Genomic DNA, 16,375 nt, shown 5'->3' on the forward strand with positions numbered 1-16,375 from the left:
GTTTTTAATTAATAATTAAAATTCTAATTAAAATTTCAAAAAAAGGGACCCCAGGTGCACATTCCCGACCTCTAAGGTATACATGTACCAAATTTGATAGCTGTATGTCAAATGACCTGGCCTGTAGAGCGCCAACACACACACACACACACACACACACACACACACACACACACACACATTGAGCTTTATTATAAGTATAGATATAGATATAGATATAGAAGATATAGATATAGATATAGATTGATTCATGCATCAAAGGGATGATCTCCATCCAATACACTTACATAATGAACAGTAAATTTTCAGCAAACGAATTTGTGGTCAAGCAGTAGAGCTGTAATTATAATAATGCATACGCAACAACTTACCTGGTTAAAATTTTGTACAAAATTTTATTACAGTTACTATTCCACGTAGTAGGGATGTTTGGTCTCCACTTTTTAATGCCTTCCTCCAAGCTTTTCTTCAGATTTTCTTGAAGCTTCTGCACATAATCCGAATCGGTAGCACTGTATGTTAATGAAGATGGCTATAGGAATAAAAGAATAAAGGCAATTATAATGAAAGTCGATAATCATTTAGAAAAAAATTGCACTTTTTTTCACACTTAGTTTGCTGTTGCATTTTGGCGCAAGGACTAATCCGTTTCAGTTTTAAAAAGAATTCTATCTATAACTGTTTTTGTAACTATTTATTATATTTTAACCTTCAATTTTATAATTCTAATTTCATAATATACGTAATATTAGTAGATTGACCGAATAATGTTTTTAATATTCCGTGACATAAACGTTTTATTTGGACGTTGGTTATTTTTTCAGTGTTTTTATATTAAAGGTATTGTATAAAGTCGTATTTCCCTTTTAGTTGTCCATATTGATTCAAAATTGTCTAAAAGTTGTGAGATCTTTTGTTATGTATTTTTTTGTAATTTTTAATGTATTGCATTAATCTTCTATAAATGGGCGTACTCACCATAATACTAGATGTCCGTGTTTTACACATTTCGGATTTACTATTTTTTAATCGCCAAAATATTCGAATTTGAGATGCTGACAAATCTTCACGTTTTAGAATTTTCTGAGTTCGAAAAACAATGTTTGTCTACTCGACCCTCTGTCTATCTGTGATAAACACAACTCGAATAAGTTTACTATATAGTTTTCACACGAAATTTGTAAATTTCTATCAAATTTGGGACGAAATCTATTCAGAAGAAGACTGCCTTTCTGGCTGTTAGAATACAAGTGAACCGATAACTATAAAACTAAAAGAATTAGACGGATAAAATTTGGTACAAAGATTTAACATTCATAGGTAGATAGATACCTGTCAAATTTGGAACCAAATTCATCTAAGACGATTTTCTCTCGGTCCGTACTTTTAAAAGCACGTAAACGCGATAACTAAATAAATAAACCCGCAATGACCTAAATATATCAAATTTGAATGTGATTTTACGACAATAATTGTAGTTCTGTGTCAGATTTTGGTTTCAATCGATTAGAAAAACATATCTAACACAAACTAGATTTTCGGGTACTATTAACCTCATGTCAAGGATTAATCGCCAAGAATAATACAGAAATGCTACATTCACGCCAAAGACATTGCAACAATGGCACGACATTTTGCAACTATTGTTTGCCAACTCTATCTAAGGTATTAGCGAACTTACCTTATCTAAAATTTTATGTGGAATGAAGGGAATAATAGCTTGTTTAGAAAGTATGCGAAAAAGTTTGGAGGAGAGAATTCCAGCTGGTCTGTTTCTGAAACTGTATTATTTTAATGCCTCTTTAGCTGAATTCATGTCATCCTCCATTTGTTTTGCATTAATGACATCATGAAATTAAATCTGTCAATCATACTTTAAAAAAGATACTATTCTTATACTAAATAAATTTTTCACGACATCAGATTTCCAATTTATTAAATTATTTAATTTTTCATGCAAAAGGCATTAATATGTAATTTTGTTTGTTTATTTGATTGATTGTGTGTTTTTGTGCGTGCGTGTGCATGCATGTGCATGAAAGCAACTGACAATTTATAATAAAGCTCAATGTGTGTGTGTATGTATTATAGCTCTACAGACCAGACTGTTTGACCTACAACTATCAATTTGGCAAGTGTATACCTTGGAACTCGGAAATGCGCACCTAACAATGCGCCTCTAAACGATTTTTTTGAATTTTTAATTAGAATTTTAGTTAATTAAAAATCAAGAGAAATTTCGGCGTTTTTCCGCTATAACAGCACACAAGTGATTTTTGCATCCTATTAAAGATAAAAAAATTATCTTTTCAATGATACTAATGTTTTACCCAGCAAATTAAGATTCTATTTTTTATGAATTTTTAAAAATATAATGTAATCATATTTTCAACAATTTTTTTCGTACAAAATAAAAATAAAATTTAACCTGCATGAGCGCGTTAAGCGTGCAGCGGAAAAAATTAGCTTTTATCAACGAGTTACCATCACATTGGCAAAAGCTCAAATTAAAAAAAATAAGTTAAATATTATCGCTAATCTAGAAATGTGTCATTTTCGGCAGGTGTCTTTAAAGAAATGAAATAAATAAGAAATATATTATTTTCTAAAAAGTAAATGAAAGACAAAATTTTCTATGATCTTTTACAATATCTACATTATTAATTCAATAAATCAACTTTATTTAAGTCAAGCCTGGTTTAATATATATCCTTCCACTTCAGGGTCCAACGATTAATTTGTAAACCTTTAATAACAGAAATACATGTGTTAAAATGAAGTAATTACACTACTGGTCAAAAGTATTGCAAATTTGAGAAATTTCACGTTTCTTTAAGAATAATCCCCCAAAAGTAATATTTTTTCATTTAAAGATACATTTTTTTCAATTTGTTAACTTAGTCAAAAGGCAAGATACGATTAAGTTATTGAACAAAAAAAATTATTCAATTTCAAAAAGAATAATATACAAACAAATTGTGCAGATTACCAGTATCGGAATCCATTTTGTTTCCCCGGAATAAAATGAAGTAAAGAAAAAATTTCAAGTTCTTTTGATCAGAAAATATAATAAAAGAGTTCAAGTTAACTGAAAAGCACTTAATATTTGGTTGGGCCACCTATGGCTTCGGTCACAGCAGCCACTCTGTTAGGCATGGAACCCACAAGGTTTTGCAACACTTCTTTCGATATTTCATGGTGCCAAACTTTAATTATTGTTTCCTGAAGCTCTCGTTAGCAATAAAGAAGGTATAAAAAAGAATATGCATTCCATTTATCTTGTTAGGTGCGGAATATGTTTGTTTTAAGCACTGATGTTCTTCGGCGCTTTCTGAAAAGGTCCCATATTTCAATTTGCTTGCCAGTCATTGCATTTGAAAATATAATTTCAAAAACTTTTACACATTTTTTTTTTAATAATTGCCTTTATTATCTAATTCTAAATATAATTATATATTTTATTATTATAATAATAATTATTATAATTATAATATTATTTATTATTATTATTATATATAATTATATATAATATATAAATATAATTACTATCTAAAATAATTAGATAATAATATTATCTAATTATTTATTATCTAATTCTTATAAATAGCTTAATCAGTCTATTAGAAAAAATAAAATATATTGATAGGATACTAGGCCATATTAGCTCAAAAATGTTTTATAATAATTTCTCAGGTTTAACTTTCCATTTCTCCAACATTTCGCAATTTTTTAGGTGTGGGGGAGAATACAAAGATTGCCATTTTAAACCAGTGGTCGTGGTCTTCCTAAACTTTCGCGCTTACTCTCTAATAAAGGTATTGTATCAGAGAACGCCTTTGTATGGTACTGGCGTACAATAAATACGAAATATTAACCTTTGGTGTGAATTTAGCAGTTTTTCTGAATCATCCTTGACGAGTTATTAGGCGATTAATCCTTGGCATGTGTTAATAGTATCCAAAATTCAAATTTGTGTTTTAGACGCGTTTTTTCTGAATTGATTGAAACAAAAATTTTACACAGAACTACAATTGTATACAGAAAATCGCATAGTACTAAATTTGATATATTTAAGGTCACTGCGCTTTTGAGTTACCGTGTTTACATGCTTCTGAAAGTATAGACAAACAGACGTTCAATCCCTGGTTGGATTTGGCTCAAAGTTTGATAGATGTTTACACAATAGATGTTAAATCTGTGTACAGAATTTTATCATTTAATTTTCATCATTTTGTAATTATTGTTTTAACTAAAATTCGAAAGCCGGGCAAACAGATTGCCTCAGATTGGATTTTGCTAAAAATTTGATAGAAATCTTCGAATTTGGTGTAAAGAACGTATACTGTCAAGTTCAAAGTGTTTTTCAGATCTGTTTATCACAGACAGACGGACGGGCATTTTCTAAAAATGTATTTTTTGAACTCAGGTAACTCTACAATGTGGAAATTCGTCAAAATCTCGAGTTCGAATTTTTTCAAGATTTCAATACTTTCTCTATACTTATATGAGAAAGTAAAAATAGGAGGGAACGCTATTCTGATATTAACCTATGATGCCCTTTTATGTCAATACGCTTCTGCTTATATGCAATATATTACAGATGGTAAAACTAAAATGCAGAGAAATCATCTTTATTGGCCTAAAATCTGTCTATCTTTGCAGTATACAACTGATTGACGGTAGAAACATTGGCATAGATCCTATGAACAAACATTACAGACTAGGAAAAATCAATTTTAAATGCTGCCGACTACTGTTTAAAAATGGATTTCCAAATTTCATTGCATTTAACCAGATTATTTGATAAAAATAATCACACTTTAAAAAATTTTAAGATGACTTTCTAATTTTGAAATATTAACTGAAAGTAGACAGTTTACATAAAAAGAATTAAAACATGAATTAAAACGAGAGAAAAAGAATTAAATGATATTTTCTTTAAAATAAAATTTATGTCCCTTAGCATAAAAGTACACTGGTGGACAAAATTAAGAGATGGAAAGCATTTTCGCACATTTCTCTAAAAATACCGCACAAAACCTGGACAGTTGATTGCCATATATGGTCACTGTAGCGCTATTGGCCCTGAGATAAGTTTACATATTCTTGTGGGCGTTGCTAAGCCAGCAGGAGGTATAAAAGTCCGCATCGAGCTGTTCATCTCATTCCACTCTTCAACACAGTTGCAGATTTTAGTGCATTTTTTGAATAATCGTGTTGTTTCTTGCTGGTTTTTAGGTGAAATGAGTGAACATCATCGTTTAGATGACGGTATGAGGTGGTGAATTGTGGGTATACTTGAGGCAGGCCAGTCCCAAGCTCAGGTTGCTAGGGAATTGGATATAACACCAAGCGTCATTTCCAATTTGTGGAGTCAATTTAAAACTAGTGGGACAGTATGCAGACGACCAGGACAAGGTCGCCCGAGGGCTACAACGGCCAATGAAGACCGGTATTTGTTCGTTTCAGCTAAGCGCCAGAGGACGCTACAGCCACTCAATTGTCTAGGGACCTCGCGGCTGCTACAGGAACATCAATTTCGAGTAAGACAGTTTCCAGAAGACTCCACGAAAGAGGGCTGTATGCCAGGAAGCCCGCTATTTGCATCCCACTCACTCATTCCCACAAAAGAGAGCCTGCAGAACGGTGCAGACAACATCAGAATTGGACACAGCTTCAATGGGCTAATGTTCTCTTCACAGATGAGTCCAGATTCAGTCTACAACCTGATTCTGGACAGTTATTGATATGGAGGGAACCTGGAACCCGATACCATCCCAGCAACACTATCGAAAGGGACCATTATGCTGGTGGAGGACTCATGGTTTGGGCAGGGATCATGCAAGGTACCGGAACACCGCTCCATGTGTTTGACAATGGTTCCGTGAATGCCCAGAGGTACAGGCAAGAGGTCCTAGAGCCCTATGTGCGTCTTTTCAGGGGCGCTGTTGGCCCTGAGTTCATTTTTATGGACGACAATGCGCGACCACATAGGGCTCTCATGGTTGATAAGTATCTGGAAAGCGAGGACATTCAACGAATGGATTGGCCAGTCAAATCCCCTGACCTGAATCCTATTGAACATGCTTGGTATGCTCTTGGGAGAGCTATTGCAATGCGCCAACCTCCCCCCAGAACCATTCTAGAGTTAAAAATTTCTCTGATGGAAGAATGGGAAGGTCTTCCACAACCCCTCCTTAACTCCCTTATTAACGGCATGCATACTCGTTGTGCATGCTGTCTGTCTGACAGGGGTGACCATACACCCTACTACAGGCAACACACACTGTACAAGCCTCACTTTTATTGTCATCTTTTATCCTTAAGTTCAGACTACATTGGATTTATTGGCAATAGGTCTTGCCAGTGAATGGCACTTTCATTTTTGTTTTGCATACTTTATTATCATGGTATAAGCTATATCCATACCAAATTTCATTTATTTATATTCAGTATTTTTTGAGATATTTGGGAAAATGTCTTCCATCTCTTAATTTTGTCCACCAGTGTAGTTGCATGCTAGTTAGAAGTTTCATCGAAATTTCTAAAATATTTAAATATACCTGTATACTTCTCAATCCAGGATTTGGAAAGCTACGACTGAAAAATGGCTTCCAGTCACCAGTCTTGGTCACATCAAAATTTATTCTGGACGGATGATTGTTCTTTTGAATATTAGCCCACACCTAATAAAGAACAGAATATGTTGATAAAAAAGGTGAAAATATATATGTGGACCTCATGTACTACATAGCAATAAACCAAAAAACAGTGAAATGATTAAGGATCTGCAAAAGAGATTTCAAAGTTGTACTTTCATAAATTATTTCAAGGAACTCTATTTTTAGAAAAGTGTGTTTTTGATTATGTTATTAATAATGGAATTCACAAAAATTAATAAAATAGAAATCAATATAATCTTATTTCAAGAAATATTTATCATCTAAACCGTGTTTACAACCTTTGGAACTTAAAAACAAGCGTAAGGCCCACGGGAAAAGCAGACCATAACGTCAGAAGTTAAGTCATGAAAGTCCAACAGTCGTAAAATCTATCGATCAAATATAAATTGTTATTAAATCCAATAAATTTTTATTATACTCTCCCTCTCTGTTTTTCTATATAATATTTATTAAAAGAAAGTTGAGAAGAATGCCATGCTATTTTATTACTTACTTGTTTATTAACATTTTCTTGTTGTCCTTACTATTTTCAAATTGTTTATCTTACAACTAGGGATGGAGTCATAGTCACGAGAGTCAGAGCGATAAAAATCTCTGTTCACGGCTTATAACTTTTGAATTCACGTTGCTTTGTATCGTGACCTAACGTTACACGTAGCACATAAAAGTTTCTAACACATTACAAAAGATAACAACGCATAACTGAATTGCACGGGTGCAGTACATTTCACAAGGGAATGAAATGATTTCTTTCGCATATAAATGCAATGCTGTAGCAATAATAAATAGTTCTCTCCCCATAATTTTAGCTTGTTTAGATTTAATGCAGTTTCGTTGCATACGGATACTATTGCCTGCACTGTGAATCTTACAATGCAAGTGGGAATGATAAAGTGTCAGGGGGGGGGGAATGCTATATTATACAAGTATAATACAAAATAATTGGAAAGAAGGGATGCAAAATTTTTATTAATAAAAATGGGCTATCCTTCCCCGAATTATAACTTACACTGAACATTGGAATTATAAATAAAAGTAGGATACAAATTTCTAGGGAATCCGATATCGTTCCTCATACCGAGTGATCTCGAATTTAGACAGTGTGTATGGAAGAAGAAATTGAGAATGGAATTCGTTCTTTATAAATATTTCATAAAGGCTCAATGATGTTGAAATCAGGGCACTGAACATCATTACGTGAAATATTCCACTTTATTATTATGATCATCTAAAAATGTCTGAACATTTGTCGTCTGCATTGAATTAGAACTATTATGGAATAGAGGTCATTTTTCAGGGAGCAGAATATGAAGCATAGGGCGGAATTGATCTGCACGAATATTTCGATAATACTCGTCGGTTGTGATATCGTTTCTCAGTTTCATGCTTGGCCCAAAGCTATACTTATATAATACACTCTATTCAATCACAAAGATTCCTCCAAGCTCCATGGTAGAAACGAAACGGTCAGCATGAAATACTTCTGGTTATGTTCATCAGACAAACATTCAGTGATCTAAAATACAGTAAATGATGATTTGTCGAATCAGATTGCCATTGTGACCAGTTTAGGTACTTTTTGCACCAGAGTCGTCACTTCATAGCATTCCACGATGGAACAATGGAGTGGCCACTTTCCATGAATAGTCACAGCATGCAACTACTATTGAATAGTTTTGGTAATGGATAGAGGATTCCAGGGATAGGTATTCTTCTTGGAGGTTCCATTCAACAGTATAGTCTTACATTTCCAGGTACTATCCTCCTCCTTCAGTACTCGTTTATCTCGATCGGTCAACTTCGACTTTCGGCCACTGTTTTGTTTTCCAAGATTTGTATAGGCTGTCATAACCTTGGATGCAATGATCCTTGAAGGACAAGCAAAATTGGTTATTGATTCAGCAAGGTAAGCTCCAATGATCATGGCTTTCTCCACGATGGACAAGTCGAACATACTGTGCTTTGTAGGTAACAGAAATTTTTCATACATCTCACACAGGTAAATGATCGATTGATACTTTTCTTATTGATGCCATTGGAAGCAGACTATTGGCAACACAATAAAGGGATTGTATTGAACGGTCGAAGTACGATACATTTCGAGTTGGATGCCTCTATTATTTCGTTCCTATATCTATAAATCCTGTCACAATGCGGAGAGTCTCAGTGATCCAAAGATTCATTTAGTTCAAAATTTTTTTAAAATGTGGTCACGATCTGAGCTCTCATAATCTGAATAATACTGAAGTTACGAATTTATAATACTATCTCTGGAAAATAGTTCACATCTTTACTCTTAATATCCAATTTAATTTGATATACAAATTTCAGTAAATGTCATGTAAATAATATTAAAAACCATCAAAATTAAGATAATTGTACAATAAAACTGCATTACAAAAAGAATTGTTTTCTTTTTCTTTTTTAAAGAAATATTTCCGAGAAATTGATAAAAAAAAAACTTATTTTAAAACACTTTTTATAGATGTATAATATTTTTTAAATTTAGAAATATGTCAAAAATTAAAGATTATTTTCAAATTTCTTCTATTACCACGAAAATAAACCAAAGCAAAAAGCAAAAAATTGATATGACAATGAACAATATTTTAATTTCAAAAGCTGGCTAGTGAATGGTATATGCCGATCGAAGAGTGTTTAGAAATTTGGAAATACTGAATTGTTATATAAAGAAACAATTCAGATCAAGATGTCTAATATAAGCATGGAAGCTAAATGTAACTGTTTTATAAATTAGGGTGATCGATTTAAAACGTTTAATTATAATTTGTTTAACAGTGGTTATAAAATTATTTTCACCCCTTAGTCATTGCTTCATTTCTAGTACTCAGTTCGAAAGTCGAAACTTAAAATACTCCGAAGTGCAAGTGCTATATAATAATACTTCATTTCCGTAATTTAAATTTCAATGTATATATTACAGAATATATGCGTGTAAGATAGTGCCTTTTAAGACATACATGCAAAAATATTTTTGAAAACCTTGAATTTTACATATGTTTTATTTTTATTTTTCCATTTCTTCAATAAGAAATGTGTGCATGTACACGTGAGTGTTTGCGTGTCTAACGTTTTATTGGTAAAGAACGAGCACGCACAGAGCTCTTTAAATAAAAGCTTTTTACTCGTTGACGGTTAAGAAAAGATCTCAATTTTTAAGAGCGTGTTTTAAAAGTTCTTCGCTATAACCATTATCAAACAACGTAGAAAGACGATAAAAGTATCTAGGTAGAAACATTTCGAACTAATATAATTTCAGAATAAAATTAGCTAAAGCAGCATTTTCTTTTCGGCGCATATTAGACTCAGTGTAGAAAACAGTGCAACTCAGAAGTTAAAATAAAGCATGAATTTGTGTGATAAGAAAATAATTATTTTTAGACTGCGGATAAATTGAAATTATCACCCATATCCGAGCATGATTATTATAATGGAGGGTTAAAAACATACCTGTAATCTTACCAAGATATAAGGCGACAAAATAAGATTTTAAAAAAAGTTAATCTCGAAAGTTTTGCTGAAAATGTATAGATAAAAAGCCTTATTATTCAATTTTTCGAATTAACCTTCTCTCGCAATAAGAATCTAAAGATTGCTCTTAAGAATCGAAACATTGAAAAAAAGAAAAAATAGAAGTCCAATCATGCTTTATTTAAACACTAAAAATAAGCGTCTGCAAAGATTATTTAAATTCAGGACATCCACAATGCATCATAGTCTTTGAATTACCATTCATAACAAATAAATCAAATCTTACGTTATCGGGACTTATCAAGCATCCCACAGTCTGGAGAGGGCAGTGATTATCTCTGACGTTAAAATGATCACCAGTGGACGAATTCCAAACTGATACGTTGTTTTGAGATTCCCAGGTCACGACGTACGCAGTCGGGCCCTCAGGTATGCCCGACCCCAGCAGTAGCATAGATTTCTTGCCGAGGTGCAGGAAATAACTGCAGAGCAAAATGGCATGTTCTTCTTCATCACCAGTCAGCATTTGCAGGAATTGCTGTTAAATTAAAATATCATTGATAAGAAAACATGCCTTAACTAATCTATACTTAAATTGTGTGAAGAAAATTTCACTAATAATTTGCTTATGTAGCAAAATCTTTTTAATAGGACATTCAAGGAGGCACTTCAAAACAACATATTAATGAGAATAACGTACTAAAGAATCTTCGCCCCCCCCCCTTCCAAAATAGTATATTAATGAGAATAACGTACTATAGAATTTTGGTACTTTTCACTTGAGCTTTATAATATAATGAAAAGGTGTAGTCAATAATTAAAATTCAAAATCATTTTTTAATATTATTGCGCTTAAGGCGTCAGATAATATTAATATATTTGAAACTTTTAAATGTGAAATAGAATTAAATAATCATATTTTCAATGATTACACTCACGAAATACCATCATATCATTCATACCATCATCACAGAATGATGGTATGAATGGATTTAAATTATAACTACAGCAATTTTCATTGAAAGAACTCTTCTATATAGCTGCATATATATTTCCTTCCTAAGGGTTTCTTTTTTTTTGGCAAAACATACACACATACATATACTGCTGAGGTTCAAAATTTGAAATGGCAAAGCAAGTCGTCGTAATTGATAATGCTCGTTTCTTGAAACAAAATCTTTTCAAAACACAGAATAATTCGATGATGATTTCTGATAGTGAGATCTCGGCCGTAATTTTTTTACCTATTATGATATCTTGGCGCAGCAGCAGCAATGTACTTTAGAGGTAAAAGTATTTGACGAGAAACGCCCGATCGTAAAGCTATAGTCTCTGAAATTGCAGTTTAATTAAAAAGTGTTTCACGGATAGTTATACGGTCAAAAGAATTTTAGATACTTTAAGTTTGTGAAAAGTGCATGCATCACAGTGCTATTTCCCTCTTGTCGACCCAAATATTATTATTATTATTATTTTCCCTTCTGAAATAGAAACCGCATACTCAGCAGAATACGAGTACAAAATTTGGTTGTGAACCTTCAACTACTTTGGTGTTACAAGTGTCTAAACACTGCCTACATAATTTGGATCTATCATTAAATTTCAAAAATTTTTAAATAATATTTATACAATACCCGAGATTTCTTCAATTTTTCCACAAACGATGATCCAATTTTAATAATTAAGAATATTTCTCTTACTTATAAAAAGAATATTTGCGCGCGCGCGTGTGTGTGTATATATATATATATATATACTTTTCGATTTTTAGGTGTCGCTGTTTTTAGTTATTTTGAATCAACAGAACAAAATTGTCATTTTTCTGAACTTTTCTTTAATATATTTTAAGAAAATTCTGTCAATTAATCTAAAAATACATACTTCATCAATCACTGTTATGCGGTCAACGCTACTGTAAAACGATTTTATGATATTCTAGTTATCAAACATAAAGATGCAAAAATTTCGACCTATCTCCTACAGCACGAGTTCAACAGGATTTTTTTTTTTTTTTTTTTTCATAATACTATTATGGAAAGTAACCTTCCATCTTTTATAAAGAGAAAAGTCAAACAGTATCAGTAAAGAATAACGACGCTTTATAATACACGGAAGCGCCAAACACAGATAACAAAACAGACGAAAAATATACGAAAAAGCACTTGCAAAAATCAACAAAACACAAGCAATTAATTGTTTATAAACAACTACAACAGCACAAAACATTCAGAGTAAACTTGCTGAAGATCAACACTCCGAAGAGAGACTACGCTCTAGTACTTTTCTTGACTCGATTACTGATTCCTGTCTACGCGCTTCCGCTTCTTATAACTCCTTTGTCAGGAAATCGAATATTCTAGAACAAAACGTTGGAAATAGAATCCCTATGGGGATAACAAGACTTCATTTTTTTTGTAACCAAATTCGTCGCCAGGTTTGTCTCCAAGGTCGGGGTCATTGACTTGGCATCTATTCAACAGTCATTAAAATATCTATAGATTTCTTTTCCTTGTTATGAAATCAGCTTCGTGAGGAAGAAATAGTACAAATTCGAAACGATACAAAATAAATTACCTGCAATATAGAAGCACCAAACATTTATGATTGCAATTCCTTTTTAAATATGAAGAATTTTAAGGTGCTTTTTTTTTTCTTGCAAAAAATTTATACATTATCGTGTGTCGTGGCCTTGACACAATTGATGACACAATTCTTGGCAACACAATTTTATTATATTCTATAGATTAAATGATTTATAACTATTTACATATATACAATTAAATCCAATTTAAATTTAAGCCCATTTCTAGAAGTTCTCACCAGAACTCCTTCTTCATGCGCACAACAGCCCCTTGCAGACCTTGGCTGCCTCAAGCATGCGCAATTTTTCCTATAGTGTTTGCATAATTCAAAATTGAATCTAGTTCGCCAACATCCTCTCTCTAGTACTGGGCCAAAGAGAGTTCTAAAGATCTTTCTCTCGAACATGTTCAGAGAACGCCAAGTGTCCAAGTTTCGCTTGCATAGAGCAGAATAGGCATAATAAGAGTCTTATAAATTCATGGCTTAGTTTTTTCGACTGATTAAGTTGGATCTTAGTTGTCAACAGATATCCTACTAGCATAAACATACCCGCGCAACGCAACTGTCTCTCTCCTTTCACTTCGTCTCCTTTTTGCCATAGTGCTTGAAGAGTTACGTGGAGGTTAACAACATGATATACATGTCGTAGTAACAGATAATAGACTCATTGCGTGAATTAATTCCAAATATTTCAACTATTTATCACTGTCTAAGAAATTATTGTTTAATAGAACCATTGAAATTAGTTCAATTCCTTTTTATAATCACACTTGACAATAATTGCCTAAAAAAGATATAATCGATAAATAAAACTTTTTATCCAATTAAAATTATTACAAAGCCACATTTTAACAATGAAAATGTATACTAACGTCTGAAGTACTCCAGATATCACAGAGCCCAGGGAAGGTAATGCTGTCAGAAACTGTTGGTATCAGCGACACAAAACGAGCCAATAATTCCTATTTAAAGAAAAAGAATACAGTATAGTCATTTTTATTAAACATGAAAAATTAGTAATATTGCATAAGCATAAATTTGTTTCTACTTTCAAATGGAAAGAACAAGAGTGTCTTCTCTTCTACTTTCGTGAGTACGTATATAGCACGGTGCCTTTTGTGCTTAGGTCTATAAAATAGAGTAGTAGATAGAGTAGACACGTCATTGGTTAGGTGAAAAATTAGATATAAAATTACAATTTCAGGGTCACTACCACACATTAATATCTTTTAATTTGCTTTTACATTTTTATCTTATCATGTTCACATATATACACACATCAAAACAAACCCGACACAATTAGTCAATCAGAATCTACTGCCGAAATTGGATCAAAATTAGATGCATATTGTTTGCCAACGGATTCAAAAATCCTCCGCGCTTTTGCGTATGCGTTAGGATGGGTTTAATTTGACAAATGAAGAATGAGAGGAAAGGTGAAAGGAAGAGATGTTTACATTTAACAATAAAACAAATTCCAAAACACGTACATTCTTCGCGTCTACCCTTTTAGTGAGATAGAATCGTCGAAAACAGGTTGTCTCAGGTCGTCTGAAACGAACAGTATAAAGAATTTTGGTGTATAGATTCCTATATTAAATTCACAATCGAATTATTTGCATTTATTGAGATATCGAGATCCCTATGCACGAACACATAAACAATCTTTTAACGGATTTATCACAAAATCTTATACATATTTAAAATTCTAAAAATAAAACAATGTAGAATAGTCAAAAATTTAATAGCATTTCTTCTAAAAAATTTCTATGAAAAGTTATTTTGACGAAACGTATCTAGCAGTTTTCACGTGGCAATTTTAGTTTGTCTGGAAATCAGACATGAACGTATATCGGCAATTGCACGTGGCAATGCGTGCAATAATTCACTTTTTGAGGCTGAAAAGGTGTAACTGCATTGAAATTTATCGGCAATAACAAGAAGTGTATGGTGAAAAGCCAGTATCAAGTGGTGCAATATATTTGAGAATGGGCGCACAGATATTGATAACGCTGAGTGTGAGGGAAAGCCATAACTGCAGCAAATTCTGAGATTGCTGCCCGTGTAAATGACATTGGATGGAGTTTCTTTGCAGAAGGTCATTGAAAAACTTGTGCGACGATTCAACAAATGTTTAAATAATAAAGAAAATTACGTCGAAAAGCAGATTTTGAATGGAACTTTGGAATACGAATATAGTTATTGTAAAATTCAGAACTTATTTTGCTTTCCAAACAGTGTAAGTAACTTTTTGGCTGATACTCGTAAGTATCATACTTTATCTATCTAGTTCTTTGCATTTTTGATGTATGATATTCACAAGCAGGTGAATGGGTAATACACTTGTTGAAGACAAGTTGAAGACTTGTTGAAGACAGTCATAAAGATAGAAATTCATAAAATTGGAATGGAGGAAGAGTATAAAATACCATCCGTTAATTTGAGTTATCGACAAACAAACTGACAATATAATTTTAAAAACTGATTTTCGGAATTCAGGAAAGGGTATGTAGAGATTTAAAGCATGGATAATTTTGGTAGAAATCAACTAATTTGGTGTTAAAAATTCATGCCAGATTTCATCTTTCAATATTTATAATTTATAATATCTCGTAGTCAAATTTCATTATTCAATACAATTTTTAAGTCATCATACTTACAGTCAGACATACTTACAGTCAGATAATTCCAAAAATGTGTTTTTCGGACTCTGAAAGGTCTGAAAAGTGGAGATTCATCGGAATTTTCATTGGACTTTTTTACGGTTAATAATGCTTTCTCTTTCCTTTACTTCTTATATAAAAATATTGCTCGCCTTTGGAAATCATCTGGTTCTCCAGAAATACAGCTGTGTTTAATTTCAAACATATTCTTAATTTATAACTCAATGTTCACAATTATGTCAAAAAATATTTTCAAGCGTCCTATTGTGACAGAAATCATATTATTTTAATAATTTATAACCCGCTAATGAACTTCTATAATGGAGTCCGATCCCATGACATCACATCACAGTACCAGTAAAAATATACCTATCTGGATCATTCATCTTCTAATTACAGGTTGTCTTTCTTGGAGATGTAACTTCATTTGTCAGTTGTGTACTTCTCTTTGCAAAATTCTTAATGGGAGAAAATCATGCGGTTACATATTCATTTAAACATTGAAAGCTGTTTGAACTTCATTTCAACAATGAAACTGTATTTTGGAAAAAAAAAATTTTATTGTCACAATTCAGAAGAAAAAAAAAAAATTATGCAAGTAAATTAACATTGTTAAAAAAGATAACTTTTTTAAATTTTAAAATCATGTAAAAATAATTTTTATGTAATAGCAGCTTTGGAAACAATTTGAAAGAAAAGTTAAAATTTTGTTTAATATTTAATTAATTGAAATTTGCGAATAATAAATCGGACATTTACATTCCCACACTCTAACATATATTTGTACCAAATTTGCCAGTTCTAAGTCAAGTGTTTTGTCCTGTAGAGCAAAGCACACACAAAAGCACGACCATTCTCGTCTATTATTAGTACAAGTAATTGAGCTTTTCTTTGTTCAGATAGAAATAAAAATGCAATCGTCATAATCAGATAACAACGCAACTAAAGTTTCAC

General features: G+C 32.2%; 1 protein-coding gene across 1 annotated transcript in view; it reads right to left on the bottom strand.

The window, feature by feature from the left end:
- LOC129963141 (coiled-coil and C2 domain-containing protein 2A-like) overlaps nt 1–16,375 on the bottom strand; it is an 82,634-nt gene that overhangs the window by 14,462 nt on the left and 51,797 nt on the right. Inside the window, exons 31-34 of the mRNA XM_056077242.1 lie at nt 13,631–13,720; nt 10,462–10,713; nt 6,564–6,686; nt 372–532 (exon numbers count right to left, since the gene is read on the bottom strand). Of these exons, the coding sequence (XP_055933217.1) occupies nt 372–532; nt 6,564–6,686; nt 10,462–10,713; nt 13,631–13,720 (626 nt within the window). The remainder of the gene's footprint in view (nt 1–371; nt 533–6,563; nt 6,687–10,461; nt 10,714–13,630; nt 13,721–16,375) is intronic.

Source organism: Argiope bruennichi, chromosome 3, assembly GCF_947563725.1.
Source record: "Argiope bruennichi chromosome 3, qqArgBrue1.1, whole genome shotgun sequence".
Taxonomy (NCBI): domain Eukaryota; kingdom Metazoa; phylum Arthropoda; class Arachnida; order Araneae; family Araneidae; genus Argiope; species Argiope bruennichi.